The 23,325-nt window shown below is 39.3% G+C and overlaps 2 protein-coding genes across 2 annotated transcripts in view; one reads left to right on the top strand and one right to left on the bottom strand.

Annotated features, from left to right (window-relative positions):
* rtn1a (reticulon 1a) overlaps positions 1 to 2,981 on the top strand; it is a 31,029-nt gene extending 28,048 nt beyond the window's left edge. Inside the window, exons 6-9 of the mRNA XM_084742615.1 lie at positions 252 to 321; positions 724 to 770; positions 864 to 922; positions 2,124 to 2,981. Of these exons, the coding sequence (XP_084598741.1) occupies positions 252 to 321; positions 724 to 770; positions 864 to 922; positions 2,124 to 2,166 (219 nt within the window). The 3' untranslated portion in view covers positions 2,167 to 2,981. The remainder of the gene's footprint in view (positions 1 to 251; positions 322 to 723; positions 771 to 863; positions 923 to 2,123) is intronic.
* A 468-nt stretch (positions 2,982 to 3,449) lies between these two features.
* The window catches only part of tdrd9 (tudor domain containing 9), a 28,978-nt gene continuing 9,102 nt past the window's right edge, over positions 3,450 to 23,325 (bottom strand). The window contains exons 5-35 of the mRNA XM_084742618.1: positions 22,771 to 22,893; positions 22,434 to 22,514; positions 22,183 to 22,347; positions 21,990 to 22,093; positions 21,792 to 21,914; positions 21,476 to 21,560; positions 20,912 to 20,969; positions 20,705 to 20,809; positions 20,519 to 20,616; positions 20,282 to 20,413; positions 18,864 to 19,026; positions 18,620 to 18,683; positions 17,134 to 17,197; positions 16,978 to 17,022; positions 16,545 to 16,598; positions 14,735 to 14,851; positions 14,483 to 14,590; positions 14,096 to 14,196; positions 13,788 to 13,958; positions 12,086 to 12,197; positions 11,738 to 11,953; positions 10,650 to 10,739; positions 10,289 to 10,546; positions 8,502 to 8,669; positions 7,965 to 8,035; positions 7,765 to 7,874; positions 7,051 to 7,147; positions 6,818 to 6,956; positions 5,423 to 5,541; positions 5,254 to 5,326; positions 3,450 to 3,595 (exon numbers count right to left, since the gene is read on the bottom strand). Of these exons, the coding sequence (XP_084598744.1) occupies positions 3,497 to 3,595; positions 5,254 to 5,326; positions 5,423 to 5,541; positions 6,818 to 6,956; positions 7,051 to 7,147; positions 7,765 to 7,874; positions 7,965 to 8,035; positions 8,502 to 8,669; positions 10,289 to 10,546; positions 10,650 to 10,739; positions 11,738 to 11,953; positions 12,086 to 12,197; positions 13,788 to 13,958; positions 14,096 to 14,196; positions 14,483 to 14,590; positions 14,735 to 14,851; positions 16,545 to 16,598; positions 16,978 to 17,022; positions 17,134 to 17,197; positions 18,620 to 18,683; positions 18,864 to 19,026; positions 20,282 to 20,413; positions 20,519 to 20,616; positions 20,705 to 20,809; positions 20,912 to 20,969; positions 21,476 to 21,560; positions 21,792 to 21,914; positions 21,990 to 22,093; positions 22,183 to 22,347; positions 22,434 to 22,514; positions 22,771 to 22,893 (3,513 nt within the window). The 3' untranslated portion in view covers positions 3,450 to 3,496. The remainder of the gene's footprint in view (positions 3,596 to 5,253; positions 5,327 to 5,422; positions 5,542 to 6,817; positions 6,957 to 7,050; positions 7,148 to 7,764; positions 7,875 to 7,964; positions 8,036 to 8,501; positions 8,670 to 10,288; positions 10,547 to 10,649; positions 10,740 to 11,737; positions 11,954 to 12,085; positions 12,198 to 13,787; positions 13,959 to 14,095; positions 14,197 to 14,482; positions 14,591 to 14,734; positions 14,852 to 16,544; positions 16,599 to 16,977; positions 17,023 to 17,133; positions 17,198 to 18,619; positions 18,684 to 18,863; positions 19,027 to 20,281; positions 20,414 to 20,518; positions 20,617 to 20,704; positions 20,810 to 20,911; positions 20,970 to 21,475; positions 21,561 to 21,791; positions 21,915 to 21,989; positions 22,094 to 22,182; positions 22,348 to 22,433; positions 22,515 to 22,770; positions 22,894 to 23,325) is intronic.

Here is a 23,325-nt window from a genome sequence, read left to right as displayed (position 1 = left end):
TCATTTGCCAAGATAGGCAGAATAGGGCAGGTCATACAGGTGGATAGATTATCGTGACAAAGGAGAAGTGCTCACTGCCATAGATTTTAACACATTTGTGAACAGAATTTGAGATAAATAAACCTTTAGTGTGCACGGGAGAAGTCTTAGACCTTTTAATTAAATCTGAAGAAAGGAAGCAATGTATGTGTATACACTGTAGACATGCAAGCTACAAAGATTAAAACCTGTCATGTATGTGTGTGTTTCAGTTTGCTGTCTTGATGTGGCTGCTGACCTATGTGGGCGCTCTCTTCAACGGCCTGACGCTGCTCATCCTAGGTGAGGTCATCCTGATTCTCACTCAGCTCTATTTTATCTTCAGCGAACTTCCAAGCATTGCTGTTGACTCACACACACACACACACACACACACACACACACACACACTGCAGCATTTTGCTTTTTGTGTGTCAGTAGTTCAGCAGTCTGATAAACAGCTACAGAACAAAGCTATATTATGTCATGTGTTAATGACAAGCACAGCATGTCCTAATCACTATGCCAGAACCATATTCATTTATTGGACATGTTGATCAAGTACAGTATCTGTTTACTTTTCCAGTGTACATTAGATAAGTGTTGGGGGACCTTGCTGACACAAGTGTGTTCCTGTTTAAGCTTATTCCCACTGTAGGTCAGACTACCTTCATATTAACCATGACTCTCTCCATGCCTCTACAGCTGTGGTCTCCATGTTCACCATGCCTGTGGTCTATGAGAAACATCAGGTACGAATCTGAGCATCATGAAAACTCAAGTCGAGCCTGGTTTACAAATTGTTGTTTAGTATTTACACCTGTCATTTTCCTTCCCTTCTTCAGGCACAGATTGATCAGTATGTGGGACTAATACGGACCCAGGTCAACTCGGTGGTGGGGAAGTGAGTGTTTACCATTCTTGTTCAAAGTTCACTCACGATATATGATCAAATGCAGCTTCAAACGGCAAGTCTGAACACAAGCAGACATCAAGCGGAGGCAGCACTGTAGATGCCAGTGGTCTGGACGGCCATTACATACGTTGCAAAAAGTACTTCTAGCAGCTTCTATGCATACATGTGTCTAAGAGTGATGGTGTGGAGCAGAGCATTAACCCGTCCAATTTGCAAGCTGCATTCATGAATGAATAAACAGTTTCTCACCATTAAGTCTGTTTAAAATCAATTTTAAAAGGATAGAGATAATAACAGGGCTGGACAAAAAGCCAGAAAAAGACAACACCTGTGCCATATCATGATATAATGCTATCCAAAACCTGAGACGGTATCTAGCCTCATACATATGTTTCAAAGGCAGGGCTCTACCACCAACATGGAAGCGTCCATACTCCAGATCACACACACCTAATTTTGAGTATTTCCACCAAAAATAAATGGATTCAGAAACTTAAAAGCTGGTTTTGGCCGGAACCAAAACATGCAGGTTTTCCTTGGGAACCAAAGTGGGTATGTCGTTCTATGGGCTGTTGTACATTGTGCAGCGCCCTCTGTTGACGACATGCTTGATTACAGTAGTTTTCGCTCAAAACTGGTGGGAACTGGTTGGTTTGTTAGATCAGGGGTTCCTAAACTTTTTCTTCTCGAGGACAAGATGCACATTAGACCACGGACCACCAATTTGAGAGGATTTTTTTTTAATTAGGTTTGAAAATTAGAAATTCTTCATAGTCAAACAATGATCAAACTAATGGTCCACCCTCTATCTTCCCTTGTAGTTCCAACTTCCAAAAAATGTTCATAAATTTAAAATAATCTATTCTTCCTTTTGCCTGGGACCCTTTACATCCCACTCAAGGACCCCTGTTGGTCCCTGGACCTCAGTTAGATCAGCCTTTTATTTATCCAGGAAACTCAGAGTGAAGTTTGTGTGTAGGCGTCTAAAGGGTCAGTTGATGCCAAGATGTCCGCCTGCGGTTTTTGGACTGCCCACCATCCTTTTGCCAATTTTAGTAACACTTAAATTGTTGGACTGCCCATAAAAAGCAAGAATATAAAAACAGCAAGACGTTAGAAAAAGCATAACTTAATCCAGAATAAATATCTTGTGGGACACGTGGTATTAAAGCCTGTTTTCTCTGTCCAGGATCCAAGCGAAGATCCCTGGGGCCAAGAGGAAGGAGGAGTAGACCTGTCTGTCTCACCGTGAAGCGGACAGTCCAGTCCAGCTCAGAGTCAGGCAGCTCGCTCAGTGTTGAAGAGCCTGGTCGTCATCTGTGGGGCATAGTGCTAATGTCATCTTGGTGTTCTCTAAAAGCATCCACTGGAGAAGCCTTTTCACCCTGTCTATAGCAGTCTAAAACACTAACACACAGTCACACGTACATAATCCTGTTTCTAGGTAGACAAGTACACAAAACAAAAAAAGAAACTGACTTTTTTTGTGTTGCTTATTATAAAGTGCATGAAGTCGAGCCTTGGGTAAATAATATTTGATATCTTTTGTGCAGTTTTTAAAATCACGCTACATTTTTTGCTTTGCAGTGCTTACCACAAACTGTATGGTTTGGCACAAAAAAGCTAAATGCCCTCAGACGTGCTCTGCTGCCGATGTTAAATACTGCTTCATGTTTCTGAGTTAGCAGACGGGGCTTCTCTCAGTCTATGTCAATATATATAAATATCAAAAATGATTTTCTTTTGGTGTTTCCAAGCACAAAATAATTTAACAATATGCGTCTTAGATGTGGTAATTGTAGGGTTTTTGCTTTTGTATAACCATAAGGAACAATACACACGCTCATGTTTTAGGTACTGTTGTACAACTACTATGAAGACAAGGAGTATCTGGTGATATTTAGCTTGTTTGAATAACTGTCCAACTTTGTACTATGTTCAACTATACTCTGTAGTTCTTTAGACCCTGGACTCTTTATCTATTTGCACTCACACTATGTATTTAATTACAAGAATAAGAAAAATAAATGTACCTTGATGTATAAAATCTCCTCAGCCACTTTACTAACGAGTTCATGTTCATAAGGTGACTGTGGGTCAGTGAAGATGAGTCCACAGCTAAGTTTGAGGTGATAACACTTTGGATGGTAGACCTGGAATGATGAGCTATAAATATAAGCCAATGAATTCTGGCACAGACGCAACTCTCAACTTGTAGTAGGACTTCAGTGTGTGCGTGCTGTGGTGGCAAATTTAACTTGACTCCTGGGTCACAATGAGACCATGTTTGAATGAAGAGTGATTGACAAGCCTCATCTGTTGCAAACAACTATTTTTAATGTCCCACTGCTGAAGCGCTGTGACAAAGAGCTACGCAGGATCAACTTATTTAAACAGGGAATAACAACAAATAAAAGGAATGAGGATTTTGCTGCGCTGCTGAAAGCTACAGTCCCATTTGCACATAAAACATATATATTCCTCTGAACAATTAAACTAAAATTATGGGCAACATTATAATCAGTTCCATGTCAACACAAATGCAAGTATATGGTGGGTTTTTTAGCTGTTGAGGAGAGTGACAGAATGCAGCTGGAAGAGAACAGCTCTGGTTCTTCCAGATCCTGGTTCCACAACATCCATCTTCAGAGCAGGATCCACCTGCAGGTTCAATAAACAAACATTTTAAAACGTGCAGAGCTTAAGTGGTGTGTCTGCAGGTTTCAGCAAGTGAAAGACTTTTAATACCATTATGAATGAAATTTAAGACCTATTTCACATCCATACTGGAGGACTAAGGAAAATCCCAACGCATTCTTGTGCAGAGTGGGTTACGCTGGGGCTGGATTTTGGTGATGCTCCCGATGTAAACACAGAACTGATATTGGATGATGGTTAATGTTTGCTGGTGGCTTTTTACATCAGCTTTAGGTTTTCGGACCTCCCACATAACTCTAACTGGGGATTTCCACCAGATGTGGCTTTGTGAAATCACGTGTGTGCAGCGGTTTTGTTCCATCATACGAGTGACTGCAATTCCCACCAGCAGCGTTTCAGAAGCGTTTCAGGAGCTGAGTGTTTCGCCTGTCTGATTATGTTTACTTGCTCTGATTTTGTTGATTAAATCCTCTTTCCGTGCTCTTTGTGCTTCTACCATGGATAAGCAGGCTACGAAGTTAAATAGTTAATTTTCTGTCTTTATGATCGTGAGTCTTCATGGGGTCTTTTATTAATTAATTAACCCGATTCTCCCTGCCTTTTCCGTGGCTGACTTCCTACCCATTCGACCTGCTCTGTGCTAACTGACGTGGCATCTGTCAAAAATAGACTTCTGAAACACAAGCATTGTCTAGAATGGCTGCGAATTGGCCTGAGTGCCACGGCACAGCCGCGCCTGGTGGAAATTAGGGTTAATGCCTTTATATCCAAAGTTCCTATTTTTAATGTTTCTTTTTTGCACAAGGTGCTTTAAATGAGTTCATTTTAACGAGCTTTAACCAAGCACTAAATGGGCTGTTCTTGAGCCAGATCTCTTTGAACTTGCATTTAACCATATAGGTAAGGTATACTTAACTGTCCCACAAGGAAATTTGTTTTGGACTCCAAGGTGTTGCATCAACAACATACGAAAAATATGAATATAAACACATCATACATACATACATACACTTGTGTAGATGTTGTTAAGTTTACATGCTGAGTGTGTGACAGTTTCCTTAAAATAATAAAAGTAATAAAAAAAAACAGTAAGTTCAAATAATAAAACCAGGTAAAATCTAAGTGTTTTGAACAATAAAACCAAGTGTAGATGAACCAGATAATAAATAGTCACAATGCAACACCTTTTCTTAATTAAAAGTCATACACTTAATTGTTGTTATTTAACATTTTGATGGAGGATGAACTGAATGCATTTTTGTACCGGTTTAATCTACAATTTGGCATTCTGAATGGTCGACCTTTTTCAGGCAACACCAAATTTTGGGTCCTTGTGTTGGTTCATTTACAATCTTCTGTGACTTCCTGAGCATAGATTTCTCACATAAATGCTGAAGCAGGTGTTGTTCTTTTATCCCTATGATCTATTAGATGTTTGATGAAAACATTAAAAAGAAAGAATTTTAATTTTACCTCTAGATGTAGCTTTTTTTTTTTTTTGATGAGAGGAGACACCACGTTACCCCATATATCACATCATGACACATTAGAAAAACAAAACAAAACAAAAAAAACAGAAAACCTTTTAAAAGCTCACAGAACAGCATATGGCAGGAAAAATGATCAAATAACTGAAGGAGGAGAACTGTTGTGCACTGTACCTGGTTCCACTTGTCGATTTTCTCGTAGTACACTGGAGTGACATCTTCCCTTGGTGGTGACTTGGCGAACAGTCTGCAGTACATAATATAAACACAGCTCAATATCTGCATACACATCGTTTGAACTCTAAACTTGTTACTGATTTCCGTGGGTGCTATGATAAGTGACCTGATGAGGCGGTCTCGGCAGTCCTCCTGCAGGTGGCTGATCCTGTCAGGCCCCAGATGACACGTGCCACCAAGTCCTTCACACACCAGATGGTTTACAGCTTCTCGCAAACCATTTATCTGAAAAAGAAAGAAAACACAGCACTGATTGGTAAAATTTAAAAGTGCTATATAATGTAATGCTGAAATTTAAGTGTTATGGTAACAGAGATGAGGTCTAGTGCTGTAGATCATAGGTACATGAAATTGAGTTTCTTAATGCTGTTATACAACAGTTTTATTTTCAATATGTATTATGCATGAGAGCAGCCATACGTGACTTTCCTGCTGTCAGAATGACCATGACCCTCTTATGTTAAAACAAGTGCGTAAAAGTACCGGTGCTTAATTGAAAAGGTCAGTCAATAAGTATTAATCCCAGTTTACAATTTTCTTTACTTCTCCAAGTAGCAATGGCCGGTGAAAGAGCAGATTTGTGGCATCTAGAGGAGGAGAAGGTAAGAAAGGTAAACTGCGGGACCCAGTATGTGCACATCAGTGGCAAACACTTCATCACAGACTAACTGATGATGTTACTAAGTAATTGAGGTGTGCTGATTGTACCTGTAGGTTGAAGTGAATCAGAAAACAGTCTTAGTGGTGTAATTAAAGTTTTTATTGATGAAACATAAGGCCCATCATAAAACTGCTTTTAGAATGGAGTTCGGTTTAACAGCCTGTCCACTTAAAAGACCCTCCAGAGCAGATGGTATTTTACATTAATAATTCACATAAATTGAGCCGACCCTCCTTCTAATAATGAACCTTGTAAACAGCATAATGTGGGAAGTGGAGCTACAACTGACCTGTTTTGTACTTCCCTCAGCTTGTAGTTAACCATTGAATAATAATCAAAATAGAAACAGGGGTTCTGCTTTGCCACAGTGATGGTGATGTATATCAGGCTCATCCACTTTGATGGAGGCAGAATGAAATAACACTCATTAACACCCCTATTTCTTAATTTTTCTCAATATGACACTGAACGTTAATTGGTAACAACATAATTGTTTGACTGGCCATGGGATTTGGGCTCAAAATAGCTAAAAAGCAATACAGTATTCTTACTTGATGCTATTAAATTGGCAAGGGCCTCGAAATTTGCATGTGCCACTAGTCACATTAGAGAGGCTCTTTTCACCCATAAAGTACCAGGATGTGCTGCTCTAATTTATTCTGTTGAGATACTGAAATAAAAAACAACAACAACAGAGCATGAGGTTGAAAAAGGTTAAACTCTTGAGGAGACAAGGTATGAATCAACTGTCAAACACCAAGACGTAACCAAGGAATGACTCCGTGTTCCTGCCTACTTAATCACTGCAGTCAGTCACAGCACTCTGGTGACAGCTGTTACCTCAGTGATGTCTTCAATATCAAATTTGACATCAAAGGTGAGTTCGATGTCATGTTCACGTAGGATGCTCTCCTGTGTTCGACTGTTCCAGCCCAAGCCACAGAGGGCACCAGTGTAACAGGTCCTCTCTTCATTAGTGCTGCAAAAAAAAAAGGGGGAAAGGTATGACCTAAATATACATGAACATGGGCTTCTGATTATCGTGCAGTGATATGTCTTGGTGTCTGACCGACCGTAACTCCATGATGGGAGTGAAGAGCATGGTGATGAGTGCAGGCAGCCCAGGGATGTCTGGCATGATGGAGGTACCGGCCAATAAAATCCGTGTCCCTGCAACACAGCCCCGTTTAAAGTTGCAATAACTGATTCAGAAATCTGTTTATTATGCTCTGACAAGAAATGTGATTAAAATAGTTGTCTCCTTGATGGGTGGACAAGTCAAGTGAGATCACAGTAATCAGCCACCTTAAAGCATTACAAAAATCTATTTTGTCACTTCATAAACATTATCAGTATCTGAAAATCAATAATGACTTGCGTATTAACAATACGTAACATTACGTATTCATTCTTATATGATATGAAAGAATGTATCGGTAACACATTCTCAGCATAGATGACTAAACACAGGTCAAACTTCTCACTCAAATTTTTAAAGCCAGGTAAAATATCTTTCAGCAAAATCCATTACAGTGTCATGGAAGACGACAATGACTAAAACTGAAGTTAGACAGAAAAAATAAAATGAAGTTCCACAAACTAAATCTTAAATAAAACAGGAGTGTGACCAACTTCAAGTTTCAGTACGCGACTAAAATAAAACCTAAAATTTAAATTCTTGTCAAAATTAACACACTGATAGTTAATATACACATATTGAAGAATGGAGCGCTAAGTTGTAAATGTGTGTTCATGTCTTTGTATTTTTGAGATGTTTTATGTAGCACCTGTGGAGTTGACTGACACAGTCCCAGCCACTAGCATCCTCTGATGCTTGTAATGAGGCTTTTCATCCAGGGCAAAATAGTTGATGCTGTTCCTCTCGATACACACCGTCCTGCAGGAGGAGGTCGCACTCATGAGAAATAAGGAGGCGGGTGTTCACAACCTTAAAGTTTAATTCAATTTTACCGCACATAATGCTTACTTGTAGTGGGCCTTGCGGCTCAAGCTGTGGACTTGGATTTTATAAGGACTGCTTGGTCCATGCAGGGGAACCTACAGTTTCAGATGGAAGAAAGCAGTCAGACACTTCACATAACGTGTTCATGCATCACAGCAACGGTCACACTGTCGACATTGTTCTGCTTATCAGACAGAATGGGTGTGCCTCTGAGTGAACACCAACACATGAACTGAAACACTGAATTGGCTCCATCTCCTGGACAAACTGAAAGCCACAGACAGTGCAGAGGTGATGCCATCCTCTATCCAGTCCCAAAATATCAGCATCTCAGACACACAGTCTGTGTCCTATTTTAAGTCCTTCCTCAAACCTATTTTAATCTGAAGGCGCTCTCTTGTAAACTGATTGTAATTATTTTACAATTTTTAATCCTTGTCACTGTTATTCTTTTGATTTTTAAAGCACTTTGAAACAGTGTTTTTTCAAAGATTATCAGACTATGTTTAAGATTTTAGTACAAATATTTGAAAATGTTCTATAAGCTGTGGTGTCTCTTGCCTTTGAATTTGAAAAGGAGTGGTGGCTCTTGGAAAAGTGGGCAAGCAGGCTGTCAATGAGCTCCTTGTCCTCTTTCTTGCGATCTTTCCAGGAGCTGCTGGCAGAATTGGGGACATACACACCTGCTTCGATGTCCCTGTACAGTGACATCAGTGCCTCATGGTTTTGCTGCAAGTGCACACAAAATTAAAACATCTCAACTGAGAAGGGCACACAACATTTGGTATGGATATTTCTAAATGTGGGCAAGCATGGCGGAGATTTAAAAAAGTTTTGTCTCAACACATAATGATTTCTTGTGGTGCCTGAGCCCAAAAAATGCCAAATCAACTTCATGATTCATGCTTTTATTTTCAGTGAGACCAAAGCAATGTTGTTCCCTGCATCCAATGACAACATCTGCTGGTAAAAATTAGTACTGCAAGTACAAAGAGGGACATTCAGAAGTATCACTGCAATGCAAAAGTTGTCACAACACACACAATGTCATTTGCCATAGTCTGGCAAATGTGTCAGTTGAACGTTAAAGCATTTTGGATCAACAGCAATTAGGTGGAATGTGCTGCAGTTTCTATGGCTTTTGCAATATGAATAAATAAATGAATGAATTTACTGTTGTCAAGCACCTTTCCGGCCTGCCAGGGTAGAGTGGTAGATACAAAAAGGACACATTTAGGTGCCTCTTCAAAAGGTAACTTTTGAATCTTTAAACCTGGACCATATTTCCCATGTTTTTGTGTCTAGGTGACTCATGGAGACAATTTTTGAAACTGCTCCAGTATTGTGGGAGAGCACTGCAGCTGTCAGCCAGGAAAACAAGCTGCACAAAAACACTACTAAAAGTGCTTGTTTTTGCCAGTGACAGACTCAGAATGTTGTCATTATCATTATTATTATTAAATGTCTTGACCAAATTATGGAAAGGATGGCTACAAGCATGAAGATTTTTTTTTTTTGGACAAACGAGATGCTTTGTTTAACCTGTAAGAGCTGTCTTATTGTGCCAAACTCGCCAGATTTCCTTTACAGAAAGAGTAATTTTATCATCATCATCTTCTTCTTCATTCAAACTTGACAGAGACAAAAATACAAGTCACCAAAATTATCCTGACTCATCTCTCCTTTCCTCCTGCAATCACAAACTCTGGTTTGGCTGAAATAAACCTTTAATTAACCATGTTAAATGTGAAAATGTCACAGAGAGAGGAGAGAGAGAGAGAGGTTGGCCATCAGAGAAGCAGCAAGGAGAAATGACATGTACAACCAGGATATTTTCACATCCAACATAGTGAATAAAGGGTTTATTTCGACATGACAAGACAAGTCAAGACTGTTTTGGTGAGCGTACTTTGTTTCTGGACAATTTGAATGAAGTCTGTTACAGTGATAAAATGACTACAGAGTCTGGTGAGTTTGGCAGTGCAAAATTGGTTAAACAAAACATATCTTACTAGAAATCTTTTTCATAATGTTGTCAGACACTTAATAAAACAGTTTGAGCCTTTTAGTATCAAAACAAGCCCTTAGTGGCCCTAGTGGAATTTGATGGTGTGCAGTTGCCTGAAAGGATTAAATTGGAGCTTCTGTAGTTTTACTTCTGATGGCTGCAGCGGCCTCACTCAATAATGGACCAATTTCAAAAATCACTGTCCATTTAGACACAACAACATGGGAAAATAGGGTCCAGGTTGAAAAATACTTAAGTTTTTAAGAAAGGCATGTAATTAGTGATTGATTTCTATAATGCACAGTGCCTAATACATTTCATGTCCCAGCTGTTGTCTCACCTTGGAATCAAAGCTCTCCTCTTCCTTCACAGCGTGTCCTTCTTCGACCAAAATGTCTACCACATTGGTGTTTGTTGTCTCTGTGTTGATGAGCAGCTGTACACGCATGACATCATGCAGGATGGAGTACAGCGACACAATGTGTGAATGGCCCTTCACCAGCGTGATGAAACGGTCACGCGCTCGGCTGCTCCACTGCTTCCCCAGGATGATGGACTGAGCTGAAGGACGCATACCAGTAACTTGGAACTCCTGAGCCTTAGACCAGCAGAGCAGAGAGTTTGTATGTTACTGTGTGTTCACAGTAACACTGCGACAATTGTGCATTAATTTTCTAACGGTGCCACTCATGTATTGCTACCTGGAATGGGTGAGACAGGAGGTCAGAGGGGAGCTCTCGGAGGCTGCTGCAGGCAACAACTGCTGTGTTGCCAAAGTCCAAGAAGAACACCTGGAGAAAAACAACACATCCTGCATTCTGGTACATGAGGTAACATCAGCAACTGCTGTCACATACTCCTAATAGGAATGTTTTCCTTATGTTCTACTTTACACCGATACTATCACTTTAGTCTTTGAGACTTTAAAAAAAAAAAAAAAAAAAAAAAAGCTCACTTTTCTGCATTTTCATTCCTGTATGACCCTGCTCGCACATATAGAGCCTCTGGCAAGGGCCTTTTATGTGTTCCAGACTCTCTGCTGAAGACTAAGGGGGACAGAGCTTTTGAAATAAGAGCCCCAAGTTTCTGAAACACCCTGTTCGAGGAAATACAGCAGACTGAGTCAGTGGCTTCTTTTAAATCTAAGCTTAAAACATACATTTCTTACTGTGTTACTTGATTTTATCCTCTCATCCTCTGATTCTAGATTTTAATTCCGTTTGCGGGTTTTGCCATTTTCAATTTGTTTCTATGTGGTTTGTTAAGTATTTTTTTTATTCTTTTATTGCTTTGTGATAGACAGGACATTCACATTCACTTTCTTTGTCCCTCTGCTTTCTTCCTTATTCTGGCATCTGGCAGATGATCTAGTCAGATTTTGCAAAGATATTAAATTAAATAACTAAAGAACTTGGAGCAACCTGTTGCTGTTGTATGCAGTGCAATACATTCAAGGAATACAAGTGTTAATGTCACTACTTGAGTAGTTGTACCACCATGTGAACATTCAGCACGTCTAAATACCAAGAGGAAATCATTGTCCAACAAAATAATCCTACTAACATATAATTTCACAAATAAATTGGTGTATTACAGCCAAGCAGGCCCTTTAAAGTAATTTAAAGTATTTGGTGCACTAATAATTTAGCTTTAAAAAGAAAAAAAGAAGCGTCATTTCCTTGACGGTGAACAATTCAGTATGCCCTTCCATGCCATAATCAAATGAGAAAAGGAGTAAAGGATCTTGAACATCTTGACCTAAGAACAGCATTGTGAGAGTGACATTCACCTCCACTGTGTTGCCATGTATGTGCAGGATCTTGGTGCGGTAGTACAAGCTCTGGTCATTGAACTCAGAGTAAGGAGCCAAACACAGCAGGTTGGGGTAGAGCGATATGGTTAGAGGATGCAGCATCCGTTTGTTAATCTCTCCTGTCAGATGGTGCTGCTTCTCCAAACTGGCTTCATCTGCCTGGAAGCCCCAGAAATGACCCACATCCACCACCTACAGCAGAGATCAGAGTAAAGAAAGGATACATATATTAAAGAGTCAGACAAAGTTAGTCAAAAAAAAACAAAACAAAGTATCTATTATGAAATTAGGTCCATTACACAAAGTTAGATGTAATGAGCTGACCTCTGTGATGTTGACCACAAACAAGCAGTTGCGAGGTAGCTTGTCTGGGTCAATGGTGCTGCTCAACACGCCCACCGGGCAGACAGACTGACTCTGGAAGTCTACATTCACCCTGTACAGCAAAAGCACACACAGAATTGGACTTTATTGTTATGCACACATTCGCATTCACCGCACTCACACTGCGAACACAGTGGAAAAATATATTTTATGTTGCCTGACATAGTATCACTTCATTTTATTTTAACTTTATTTATTTATTTAAACCAAAACAGAACATAAGACAGACAGGGTCATCAGAGGTGTAGAGAAATGCTTAACATGCGGAATGAAGATTGAATGAGTCTGGGTTACATTCATTATCAAAATCTATGAATCCTTTGTATCCATAAATGTTACTTGAGGTCCTATAGGTTTTTATGGTCCTTGGCTCTGTTAAATGCAAGTCCTCACTGTTTCCTACAAAGGAAGATGTCTCCTATTCTTTAACATAAAAGTCCATTCTGTTTGTGCAAAGGAAAAATATATAAAATACTAGGACACTCCCAAAAAATCTGAAAATGACCAGCAGACATATTACCACACATTCACCAGTACTGACCTTCTTCAGGATTATTATTTTGCTTTTTTTTTTTATCTTTAAAGTCATGAAAAACTTTAAAAGGTTTTTCCAGGTGTATTCCCTCCATAAATCTGATAAATCTAAATGTTGTAGACATTGTCCTACATATATTTAAGCAGTCATCTTCAGTCAAGTTGTATGTTAGCTTCTTTCTCCCACCTTTATTTATCATACAAAGTGGAAAAACCCTTTCCAATTGTAAAGACGAATAAATCTTTGAGATCAATTTCCTGTTAGAGTTACCTTTGTATGCATCAGTAAATATCATAATCAAACTCATTCCTTTCTCTCCAATAGTTTTCATATGTGTTTTAAGATAATGTCTCAGTTGAAGATACCTGAAGAAATCATATTTCTCCCAAGTTAAATGTTTCTGAAAGTAGTTGAAAGGTATCTAAACCTTTATTGGAGGATATCTGTATTTTTCCAAAGTTTAACTATCACTTCATTTTACAAGCTTAACAAAGCTCCTTGGCAAGTATTAATAAGATACCCTGAATCAAAAATTAACCTGTAAATATTAAAATTTATCGATGAGCAATTTACTACTGATCACAGCAGCAGGTTAAATGGTTGTCTTGAATCCAGTTCCTTTAGTTTGGGTAAGAAATGTATTCAAGGTTATCAGAACATGCCGACTTTTTTAAGTTTAAGGCAAGAGGAAATATTGTTAAAGGGAAAGTAATGATTATGAGAATGAGAATAGTCTGTGAGCTGTAGTATTGTTGGATAGCTTATAATGTGCAATGTCACCCCATATCTCACCTCCCAGGGGGAGGTAGGAAGAAGCTGGCACTGTCTGTGCCTAAAACCTCCCCTCACTCTCCAAGTGAGAGTCATGCAGAGTGCGAGGATGTCAGATTACATTAAGGCTAAGTGCAGGGGTGCTGACCAGTGCAGCCTGTAGTCCATTTTCCAAAAAGACGGTCAAGAATGGGACTTTTCAGCCCCCAAAAGACAGACACAGTTGAACCTTTGTGCTATTATTACATTTTGTGCTCATTTAAAAATCACATAGCAACTAATTTCACTTAGAAAGGGAAAGATCTAAAGTTTACATAATGTGAAGAAAAGCCTTACCGTGCATATTTCAAGTGAGTTATGTTTCTGTTCCCAGCATTCATTTCTATTTGTTTAATGGGGTAGACAGACAGCTCAAAGCGAGAACTCTGTTGTGCCAAGAGGAAGGCAAGGGACACCTCAGCCAGCACCCCTGTGTCTTGGGATGTCCTGTAGAACTCCACATATGCTCTGAGCAAACACACAATTATAAACAGACAATTACGAGTATGTACATTTCAGTGTTTTTTGGTTGTTGTTTTTTTAATACAATGATTAGAGTAGATTAGAACAGATGTTAGATGCTTTGTTGTGGTGACCTTCAGTACCTGGAGCTCTCAAAGGAAATGGACTTGACCTGTCCACACAGACGGAATAGAGACTGCAGCTGCTTGTAATACAGGAAACTGTATGGAGGGAGATTCCTCACCTGAAAACAACATTTTGTCAAATGTCATTAATGTCAAGTAAAGACAGATTTCTACAAAGTAATGTCAATTAATATATGTAATGTAAAACTTTGCATAAAACAGAAAAGAGGGTTAGGGTTAGGTTTTTTGGTAAATTCTTTTGTCAAAAACACTAAATTATATCGACCATGGTTCCATTTATAAAAGCAACAAAAGGGGAAAACATCCAAGGGGTGAATACTTTTAATAGGCACTGTACACAACAGAAGTGTCAATCTATAAAAAAAAAAAAAGTCAGCGTCATACCATCACTGTTGTTCTGGGGTTGAAGCCACTCAAGTCTCTGGAGGCAAGGTCCTCATCTATTTTCCCCAGAACAAAGTAGTTGGGGTAGTAGGCACCAGCAATGACCACCTAAAATAAACTGACATTTAGCTGCTGAATGTTTATTCGCAATGACGAGTGGATCTGAAGTGTACATTGTATAGTCTCACTTGGAACCTGGAATTCATGTATGTTATGTAAATCCCACACAAAATGTGCAGCACCGACTCTAACCTGAAGAATGAACCTCTGCTTGTTTGTGCTGGTGTAATCCAATGGCTGAGTGTTCTCCGTCACATGCATGTTGAACCGGGACACACGCTGCTTCAGGTCCTCGTACAGCTCTGCAACCTGCACATTGAGCTACAGGTGAGGAGGTCTGAGCAAAACAAACAACTCAATTTCTAAACACTGGTTCACTGAGACTGAAATACAATACATGTGAAAACAGTCAAACGTTAATCAAACAGCTATAAGTAACTTGCTCAAACCTGTCATAGAGCTTAAAGACCAAGTTTGAAATTTGCCAGTACTACTGACTTTACGGCTTAACTAACATAAAACTACTAAACAAATTACTTTTCTATTAAATACCAGTAGCTCAATTAGCCGTGTAGCTAGGGGCCTTATTATGACTCAAGCCCGATCAGACCTGCAGCTTGGAGCAGAAGGGGGAGTATTTATGTTTACACCGTGGGCAACAGAATTATGCTCAGCAGCCTGTCAGTGAACATTGCCAAACTAGGACCAAACACTGTCAACGGAGGCCAGCTTGATGACAGTGGCTCAGAGCAGTTCTCTTACTCTGGTAGCGATGAAGACGGCAGGCCAGGACAGGAGAGACATAATGTGGAGAAAAGGGAGAGGGAGGTCGGGTGTCAGAGAGGCAGCAGGGAGCCAAAATATTTCCCCCACTGACATGGTGGATTAAGATTTTTTTTTTAACCAAACCAGAGCTGATAATTGCTGAACAGTGGAAAGACTAACCAAAATATTTTGGTGAGTTTTATTTTGCCTCTGTCTGTTTGTACTTTGAAGCTTGTCTTAGACCATTAAAAGAAAGAAACTTAAATTCAGAAAGTGTACAGTTTCTTAGGAAGAATAGTAAGAATATTTCCTTTCTTGACATTTTGTGAGTTTATTTATTAGACCAGTGTTTCTCAAACTTTTTACACCATGAAACACCTCAGAAAATATTAAGCACGTCAAGTGCCACCATTATGACTGACTTTAAAAGTAGTGACCCTATTATGGACAGTTCATGCAGGAAGCAGGTTTATTCCGAAGTAGACGATATTTCAGTGATCTCACACTTTCAATACTTTCATTTGAAATTCTGTAATATTTTGATTATGTTTTTAAATTAATTTATTTCATTTTTAAACTTTTGGAAGATTAGAGTACCACCTGAGGGCACTCACGTACCACCAATACTACACGTACCATAGTTTGAGAACCTAGCTATTAGACTATAAAAGAGAGCTTGTGAAACAAACATGCTGCTCAGCGCATCTCCCACCTGAAACTATGGGGGGATTGGACTATTGCCTCTTGAGGCTCCAAGTGGCATTGCCAGACAGGATGGACCAGAGCTAGCTGGCTAGCATGCTAACTTCAGTAGATCTCTCTGCATCACTATACATCAATGTCTTTGACATCACATCCTATCACTTCACATTCTGTTACATGTTAGTTCACTTTTTCAACGTTTTCAATTAGAATTCTGGCTATATCTTACAAGTTGCACCTTTAAATCTTGCCAGAATATTGTGGAAATACATAAATTGGCTGTACAACTGCTACTGAAAACTGACAGCATTATACAGATTACAGATTTAAAGTGAGATTGAACCACGTTCAATAAAGCCTTTGAAAAAACAAGACTGTCACTCAACAGAGACGAGTCTCGTTCTTGGTAGGACTACACACTGCAGGATTAATGCCTGTTGTTCACCGCTACACTAGGCTGAGTGGAATGACAAAGACATCATCTAGTGTGGCTGGACAGATTCATGTGACCCAGCTCTCTGTTTCATCTCTGTACCTCCTTGATCCTCTTGATCTGAATTAAGTTCTCTTTTCCCCAGTCCAACTCGTCCTAAGAAGAGAAAGCAGCAAAGGCAAAGAAAACAAGAGGAAACTTAACAGAATACATAGAATACTTTCAATGTTAACACAGGCAGGGAAGCTTTTCTCCAACTGAAGAGAAATTTTCTAAATATGCCGTCTCTACATCTACACCCACTGACAACTTCTCTGTAAGCTAAAGCTAAGGTTTAAATGTGGTTCAGTGTTATATTAATTCATTACCAATATGACAGAGTAATTATGTATACTTCAATCTAGAAAATAATGCAAGATGACTAACTGCAGTGTGTCAAGGGGAGATCTCATACAATAACAGTGGCAGACTATTTATATTCTCAATCTGTGCAAGTGTTTTTCTGAGTTCATGTTTAGTTGTTGTTTTTGTTCACCTGTGGGTGTCTCAGCTGTCCTTTCTTTTTGGATGAATGCCATGCCTAACAGTAAGAGACAAAAGGGAAGTGTTCATAAAAACAACAGCCATCAGGCAAATATGTGAATCCGTCAAACACCACAACTTGCTTATGTTTCGGCATTAAGCATGTTACCTTGAAAGCGTTCACAAAAGCTATGGAGTCACTTGGTGTGCCTTGGGCAAAAGCCAACTTGCTCCTGGAACAACAAATAATATTCAGTTAACAAAGAAAAAACATTCAATATACAGAACCAATATCTGTCTCTGGCCTATGAGTAGTTTGATGAAAACAAATTTGCAGCCTGGACCTTGTAGGCATCTACAACCCTGATTCAAAAAAAGTTGGGACTCTGTGTAAAATGTAATTAACTTTGTTGTGTAAATATACACTCATTTATACTTTGATGCCTTCAACATCTTACAAAAAAGTTGGGACAGACGTTTAGGTAGAAAATGGTGACATAAGAAATAACTTACTAGAAATATTTATACTGAAATATTTTCAATACAAATAATTTCATAGCACAGTTTTTGCAACAATTGTGAGAGGAATGATAAAGAAAAATATCTATCAATAGACATTTTTCTCTCAGCCCATGAAATATATATACAGTACTGTGCAAAATCTAAAATGTAATTGTTTATTTTTAAAACAAAGCAGCAACAATTCTTCTAGGTACACTTGCACAAACTTTTTGAAGGAACTTGGCAGGTAGGTTGTTCCAAACATTTTGGAGAACTAACCACAGATCTTCTGTGGATGTAGGCTGCCTCAAATCCTTCTGTCTCTTCATGTAATCCCAAACAGATGCAATGCTGTTTTTAAGGCAAAGGGTGGTCACACCAAATATTGATTTGATTTAGATTTTTCTTCTGTTCGCTCACTTTGCATTTTGTACATTGATAAAAATAAACAATTACATTTTATAATTTTGAAACGATTCTTACTTTACAGCATTTCTTCACACTTGCCTAAAACTTTTGCACAGTACTGTTTATATTTTCAGAACAACAGAGCCTTTCAAGGATGAAAATCCAATCATGATCTTATCACCTGTTATCAATTAACCTGTTAATCTGTGGAATGTTCCAAACATGCTTTTTGAGATTTCCACACTTTCCCAGTCTTTTATTGCAACTGTCCCAACTGAAACGTGTTCCCAGCATTAAATTCAGAATGAGTGTATATTTACAAAAAAACAATAAAGTTAATAATTTCCAGAAAAAACTCCCGAAAAAAAAAACCAAATATCTCAGAGGTAAAATCAGATTTAAGGGTATACTTTTAACATAACACACTTTTGTTTTTCTGTTGTTATTTTTTCTTTTGGTTTGTTTGTTTTTTTGTTTTGTTTTTTTTGCAGTGTTTCATATCTTCACAGAAAAGCCATTGTTTGTACTGTCAGCATCTGCTTTCTACTGCAGGGCATCTCATTAGCAACACAACACTGTGATGTGACTGAAGATGTAAAAGTGACTCAATAGTCAACAGAGTTGTCTGGATGTTATGGCGTTACATGATAATATAATGTCCCTAATTTCTTGTGCCACCTTAGTGAATGACAAAAATGATCTAGACTGAAGTCTGTGACTCAGTGCAGCTGCTGGATGTGAATCACCTGTGGCCGGCAAGCTGCTGCATGAAGGGTATAGCAAAGAAACTCTTCAGAGAGTGTGAGGCAGCTGAGGATAAAATAAATAGTTATTGTAGTTTATGCAAACAGCCCACAAAACATGTTAGATGCACACAAACACATTTCCAAGGGTGCAGTCATGACAGATTTATTGACCAAGCTGTCTGTACAACTGTAAACATTTGCATATGCAGTAACTGAAGTCTATTACAGTAATAGACAGACTGACCTATGATGAGGCACTCATCCAGGCAGCCAAAGACGTGGCCCAGGACAACCATCTTCCCTAGATACAGATCCACAGGCAAGTGGGCCAGCACTCGGCCCAGGAACGTTAGCTGGCCATCCTCATTTGGATTCCTCCCATCACTTTTTGCAGATAGGGCACCCATCTACAGAATGAAACATCCAGTATGTGTAAAGAGAACAGGCTTTATTTACATCTTCAATCAACTCCTAAACATAGCCGAGCTAGCTTTAACTTTTCATGTTAACAACAGCTTCATAATCTTTTTGACGTTACATTGACTTGTAATAGGGTGAATGTCTCTGTCTTTCCACTAGACGCCCTGTACACCTGTTCTCACATTTGCGAGAAGGTTGTAAAGAACCCTATATGGCACTAAGTCACGCACCACCAATTACATCACTGATTTTGGTGAAAAATATTTTATGGAGAAAATCTTTTCTGGTTTTCCCACTTATATCCTTTGGTTGCTCTGCCTCTACCCAGTTTCCTGATGGGCAGTGAAACAAAATGCTGCTAATATAGCTGCTGTCAGGTAGAGGCGGAGGTTTTCAGGCGCCAGGGAAGGAGGAATGCCAGCTCAGAGGAGTGTCCATGTCATGCCAGAACTGGGGCTGGGCTATTGGGCTAGACTGTCTCCTGTATGTAAAGTGGATTACACTTTGGAAGTGCCAAATCTCAAAAAATACCAAATCTTGCTTTTTTTTTTTTTTTTTTTTTTAGGGATTTAGACATGACAATTGCTGATCTCTCTATGCCAAAATCTAATTTACTGGGTCAAACTCTAACTGATCAAAGCTTATTTTTTTTATCTTGACTATTTTACCATTAGTTTCTGATAAATGTAATTTACAATTTTGCTTATATCTATAGACAGACTATATCTTTTAAACCTTTTAAAATGACCTCTCTAAAAGTAGTAACTTTTGTTATCAAAACAACCTTTATTTATGCCTGTTACTGATTCACTGCTTTTGTCTTGTTGTTTTCTGTTATCCACGTAATAAAATGTGCTGGTTTTACTCATTTTTGTTGTATTTCTACTACAAATAACTTTGTAACCTTGTTCTGAAGAATGGTATAAAATAAAAAGGTACACTATATTTTGTCAGTGTTAGAAAGAAACCAGAATTAACATACACTTCTTCTATCTTCCCTTCCCCACACAAAACATTTAATGACACAGCACTGCCCTTCATTACCTTCACCTAACAGACTTGAAGATGCTAACACTGGCTGACGCAGAGCTCCTGTCAGAGCACTCCTGGTCTAACACTCTATGACAGAGCTGGGTGGTCAGCTGCCCGCCCAAATACGTCATTACAGCCACAGATTCAGACTTGCTCGACTGGACATTAATGGCTCTCTCAGATGAGAATCAGCAATCTGCACTTATTTACCTCTTTCAGTTGGAGCACTGTCTTCACTATGTCACCAAGGTTGGGGGGTGAAAGGGCTGTGGAGAGGAGGGAGCGGGGATCTCCCATGTCCAGCAACTTCACCTTCAACATGATGTTGCCCAACGGGGCAAGCTGAGAAGAAGGCAAACAGTATGGTATAGAGTGATGCTCGGATTATGGACAAGCAGAGTTTTAAAAAAGGAAGCAAAATCTCTGATCATCTTCACATTCTCTCACCAGCATCTCAGGGATCATGTACTCTGGAATTCCATTCCTCCAGAATTCTTTGGTAACAAGACGGTAAGTGTAGCCCTTAGACACTCGACCTGCTCTACCTGACAGAGAGAAGAAATGAGAATTAAAGGAGAGAAACAAAAAGACACTTGCTCTTAGAGGTCAAGTTCTGTGCTGTAAGTATTGTACCTCGACGCTGGTTGCAGTTGGTTTTTGACGCCCAGGTGAGACGCAGAGACTGATAATTGGTATCTTGGTCACAGACCATGTGACGAACCAGACAGAAGTCAATCACTGTAACGACAAAAAAAAAAAGCACCAGTACCAACTGAAATTTTCTAAAACTTCATTACAAGAAAACACATTAAGCTAACAGATGCTGAGAAAAAAAATCACCATATTTGACGTCTGGAACAGTCACTGAACTCTCAGCGATGTTGGTGGAAAGGATGACCTGTTGAGATGAGGAGATCATCAGCATAACAAGTAGTAAGAACAGATGAGAGACAGAGTAAGACCTGAGGAGTGCACTCTACTCTGCCAGGCAACACATGCTACCACAACCGACAGACATAGATCAGAGGCCAACACAGTACAGTGAAGAACATGGGAATTTAGTCATCTCGTATCAAGCCTACCTTGAGTGGATACTGGGTATGGAAGTACTCTGTAGGTGCTCTGATTTAAGATGAAATTAATCTTTTCTATGAAAGTTTTTGAGCCACAACAAAGGCCAAAATGTTGCCTGAAGCAGACTAGGTGAGCCTTGTTCTTAATCTAGGAGTCGTTAATGACTTGCAACCCCTAGCCAACCAAAGTCGATAAAATACATTTTATTTTTTACAATAGGTTTTATACCCCCCCCCCCCCGAAATTGTAATTCACTGAAAATACAACATGTCCTTGAGTACACAGTCATTAATATGCCAAAAAATGTCCCACTGCATGATCGTTTTTTACCTTCCTGTATCCAGGAACAGGGCACAGAAACACCCCATTTTGCTCCTCCAGGGTCACAGCGGAGTGGAGAGGATAAACTTGCAGTCTGAACAACAGAAGTATATTCATTGCACTGTTAAATGTAAACATTCATCACAAGTGAGAAGTAACCCAAACTAACAAGCACTATGGATTTCAGACACGCTAATTTAGATGATTATTACTAACACTCACTCACAAACTCACTTTAGCAGAAGGAAACCAACAAAGCAGACAGAGAACAATGGATATTAGCTACAGAGATTGATTCAACAAAGAGATGAAATCAAAAGCTAACCTTCTGTGAGCCAGCTTGGCCAAGGCCCCCTGCATGTAGCTTATCTCGTGTACACCAGGGAGGAAGACCAGCACACTGCCACGCTCTAATGTAGGCTTGCCACCTACTTTCTCAGCCTTGCTACTGAAACACAAACACATCATCATTACTTTTTGTGTATTACAGTAGTCAAGTGAGCTAAAAATACTGAGGCCTCACCTGAAATCTTTTCCCTCCATCTCGTCCAAGCTCTGGATAAGACAAACGGCAAGATTGTACATGTCCACTGAAATGTGAGGGTCATCTATATGAGGCACCTCAACCTGATGAACACACCCACAAAATTCACACATTAGCTATTTGATTTTCAATACAGAAAAATACTATCATCAAACATTTGCCATCTTGTTACCTTGTATGGAAACAGTCTGTGGAGGTCATCCAGATAAAACTCCTCAATGGCATAGGGGGCCCCCTCCACTTCAAAAATGTAGGCTGGGTTCATCTTGCCTCGAACTGGGGTGGCAAAGTATTCGGCAAACTGTCTGCAGTTAATGGTGGCTGACATGAGGATGACCTGAAAAAAATGTGGGTCCTATGATTCAAAGTCAACTGATGCAGGAGGAAGACAAAGGAGGGATTTCTACTTGCTCTTGACATTACCTTGACATGAGGAGAGTTGGAATGAAGAAGTTTCCTCAAAATCAGCAGAAGAAAGTCCATCTCCTCAGTGCGCTCATGAACCTTGGGCGAAGGAAGAATGCTTCAATGGTTAAATTCTGACCAAATATTCAAGAATCACTAAGTAGGAGTATAAATGAGTATAACAGTAGGGCAAACACAGGTGTTACCAATGATACTAGGGGTGTAAATCACAAGTTTCATCATGATACAATATAAATATAAAATCACAGCAAAAAACAAAAACAAGAGCAAAAAACTAACTCATCTTAAGATACCAGTTAAACGAGAAATGTACATTTAAAAATTGTTTATGCACCTCGTCTACAAAAATGTGAGAGTACTCTGTGAGGCACTTGGCTGAAACCAGTTTTTGCAGCAGCACTCCTGTAGTCATGTAGATTAGCTGAGTGTGCTCAGTAGCTATCTTCTCCAGTCCAACCTGAAATACAAATAGTCAAAGTTTTATTAGTAAATCTGGGCAAGACATAAAACAAAATCACTTTTTGATACTCTGACTAGAGACTAAAATTCATTTGTGTGGTCATCTAGTAGTTGTTGTTTCTTGTTGTTTTATTCTAGCAGAGTTCAGGTATCAGAATCCGTATCGGGATGGAATATCTTCTCCAGACAACTCCAAATCAAGCCACTTCTTCCTGTTATTTAAAGATGCACAGACGCACAACCAGTTCCTGTCAATAAGGTTATACTCTCCTGCCTGAGGAAGGTGAACAGGAGAGGCCACAATTTGCTTCCTCAACAGCAGATTTAGGCTTCAACTTTTTTTCTAGTGTCTTAAAAACAACTATCTGCAATGCCAACAGGACTTTTTCTGCTTGGTCTTGACGAAAATACCAGCAGCAAACCATGATAA

Source organism: Lutjanus erythropterus, chromosome 18, assembly GCF_056507025.1.
Source record: "Lutjanus erythropterus isolate fLutEry1 chromosome 18, fLutEry1.hap2, whole genome shotgun sequence".
NCBI lineage: Eukaryota > Metazoa > Chordata > Actinopteri > Lutjaniformes > Lutjanidae > Lutjanus > Lutjanus erythropterus.
This window is presented reverse-complemented; position numbering and strand designations above follow the sequence as displayed.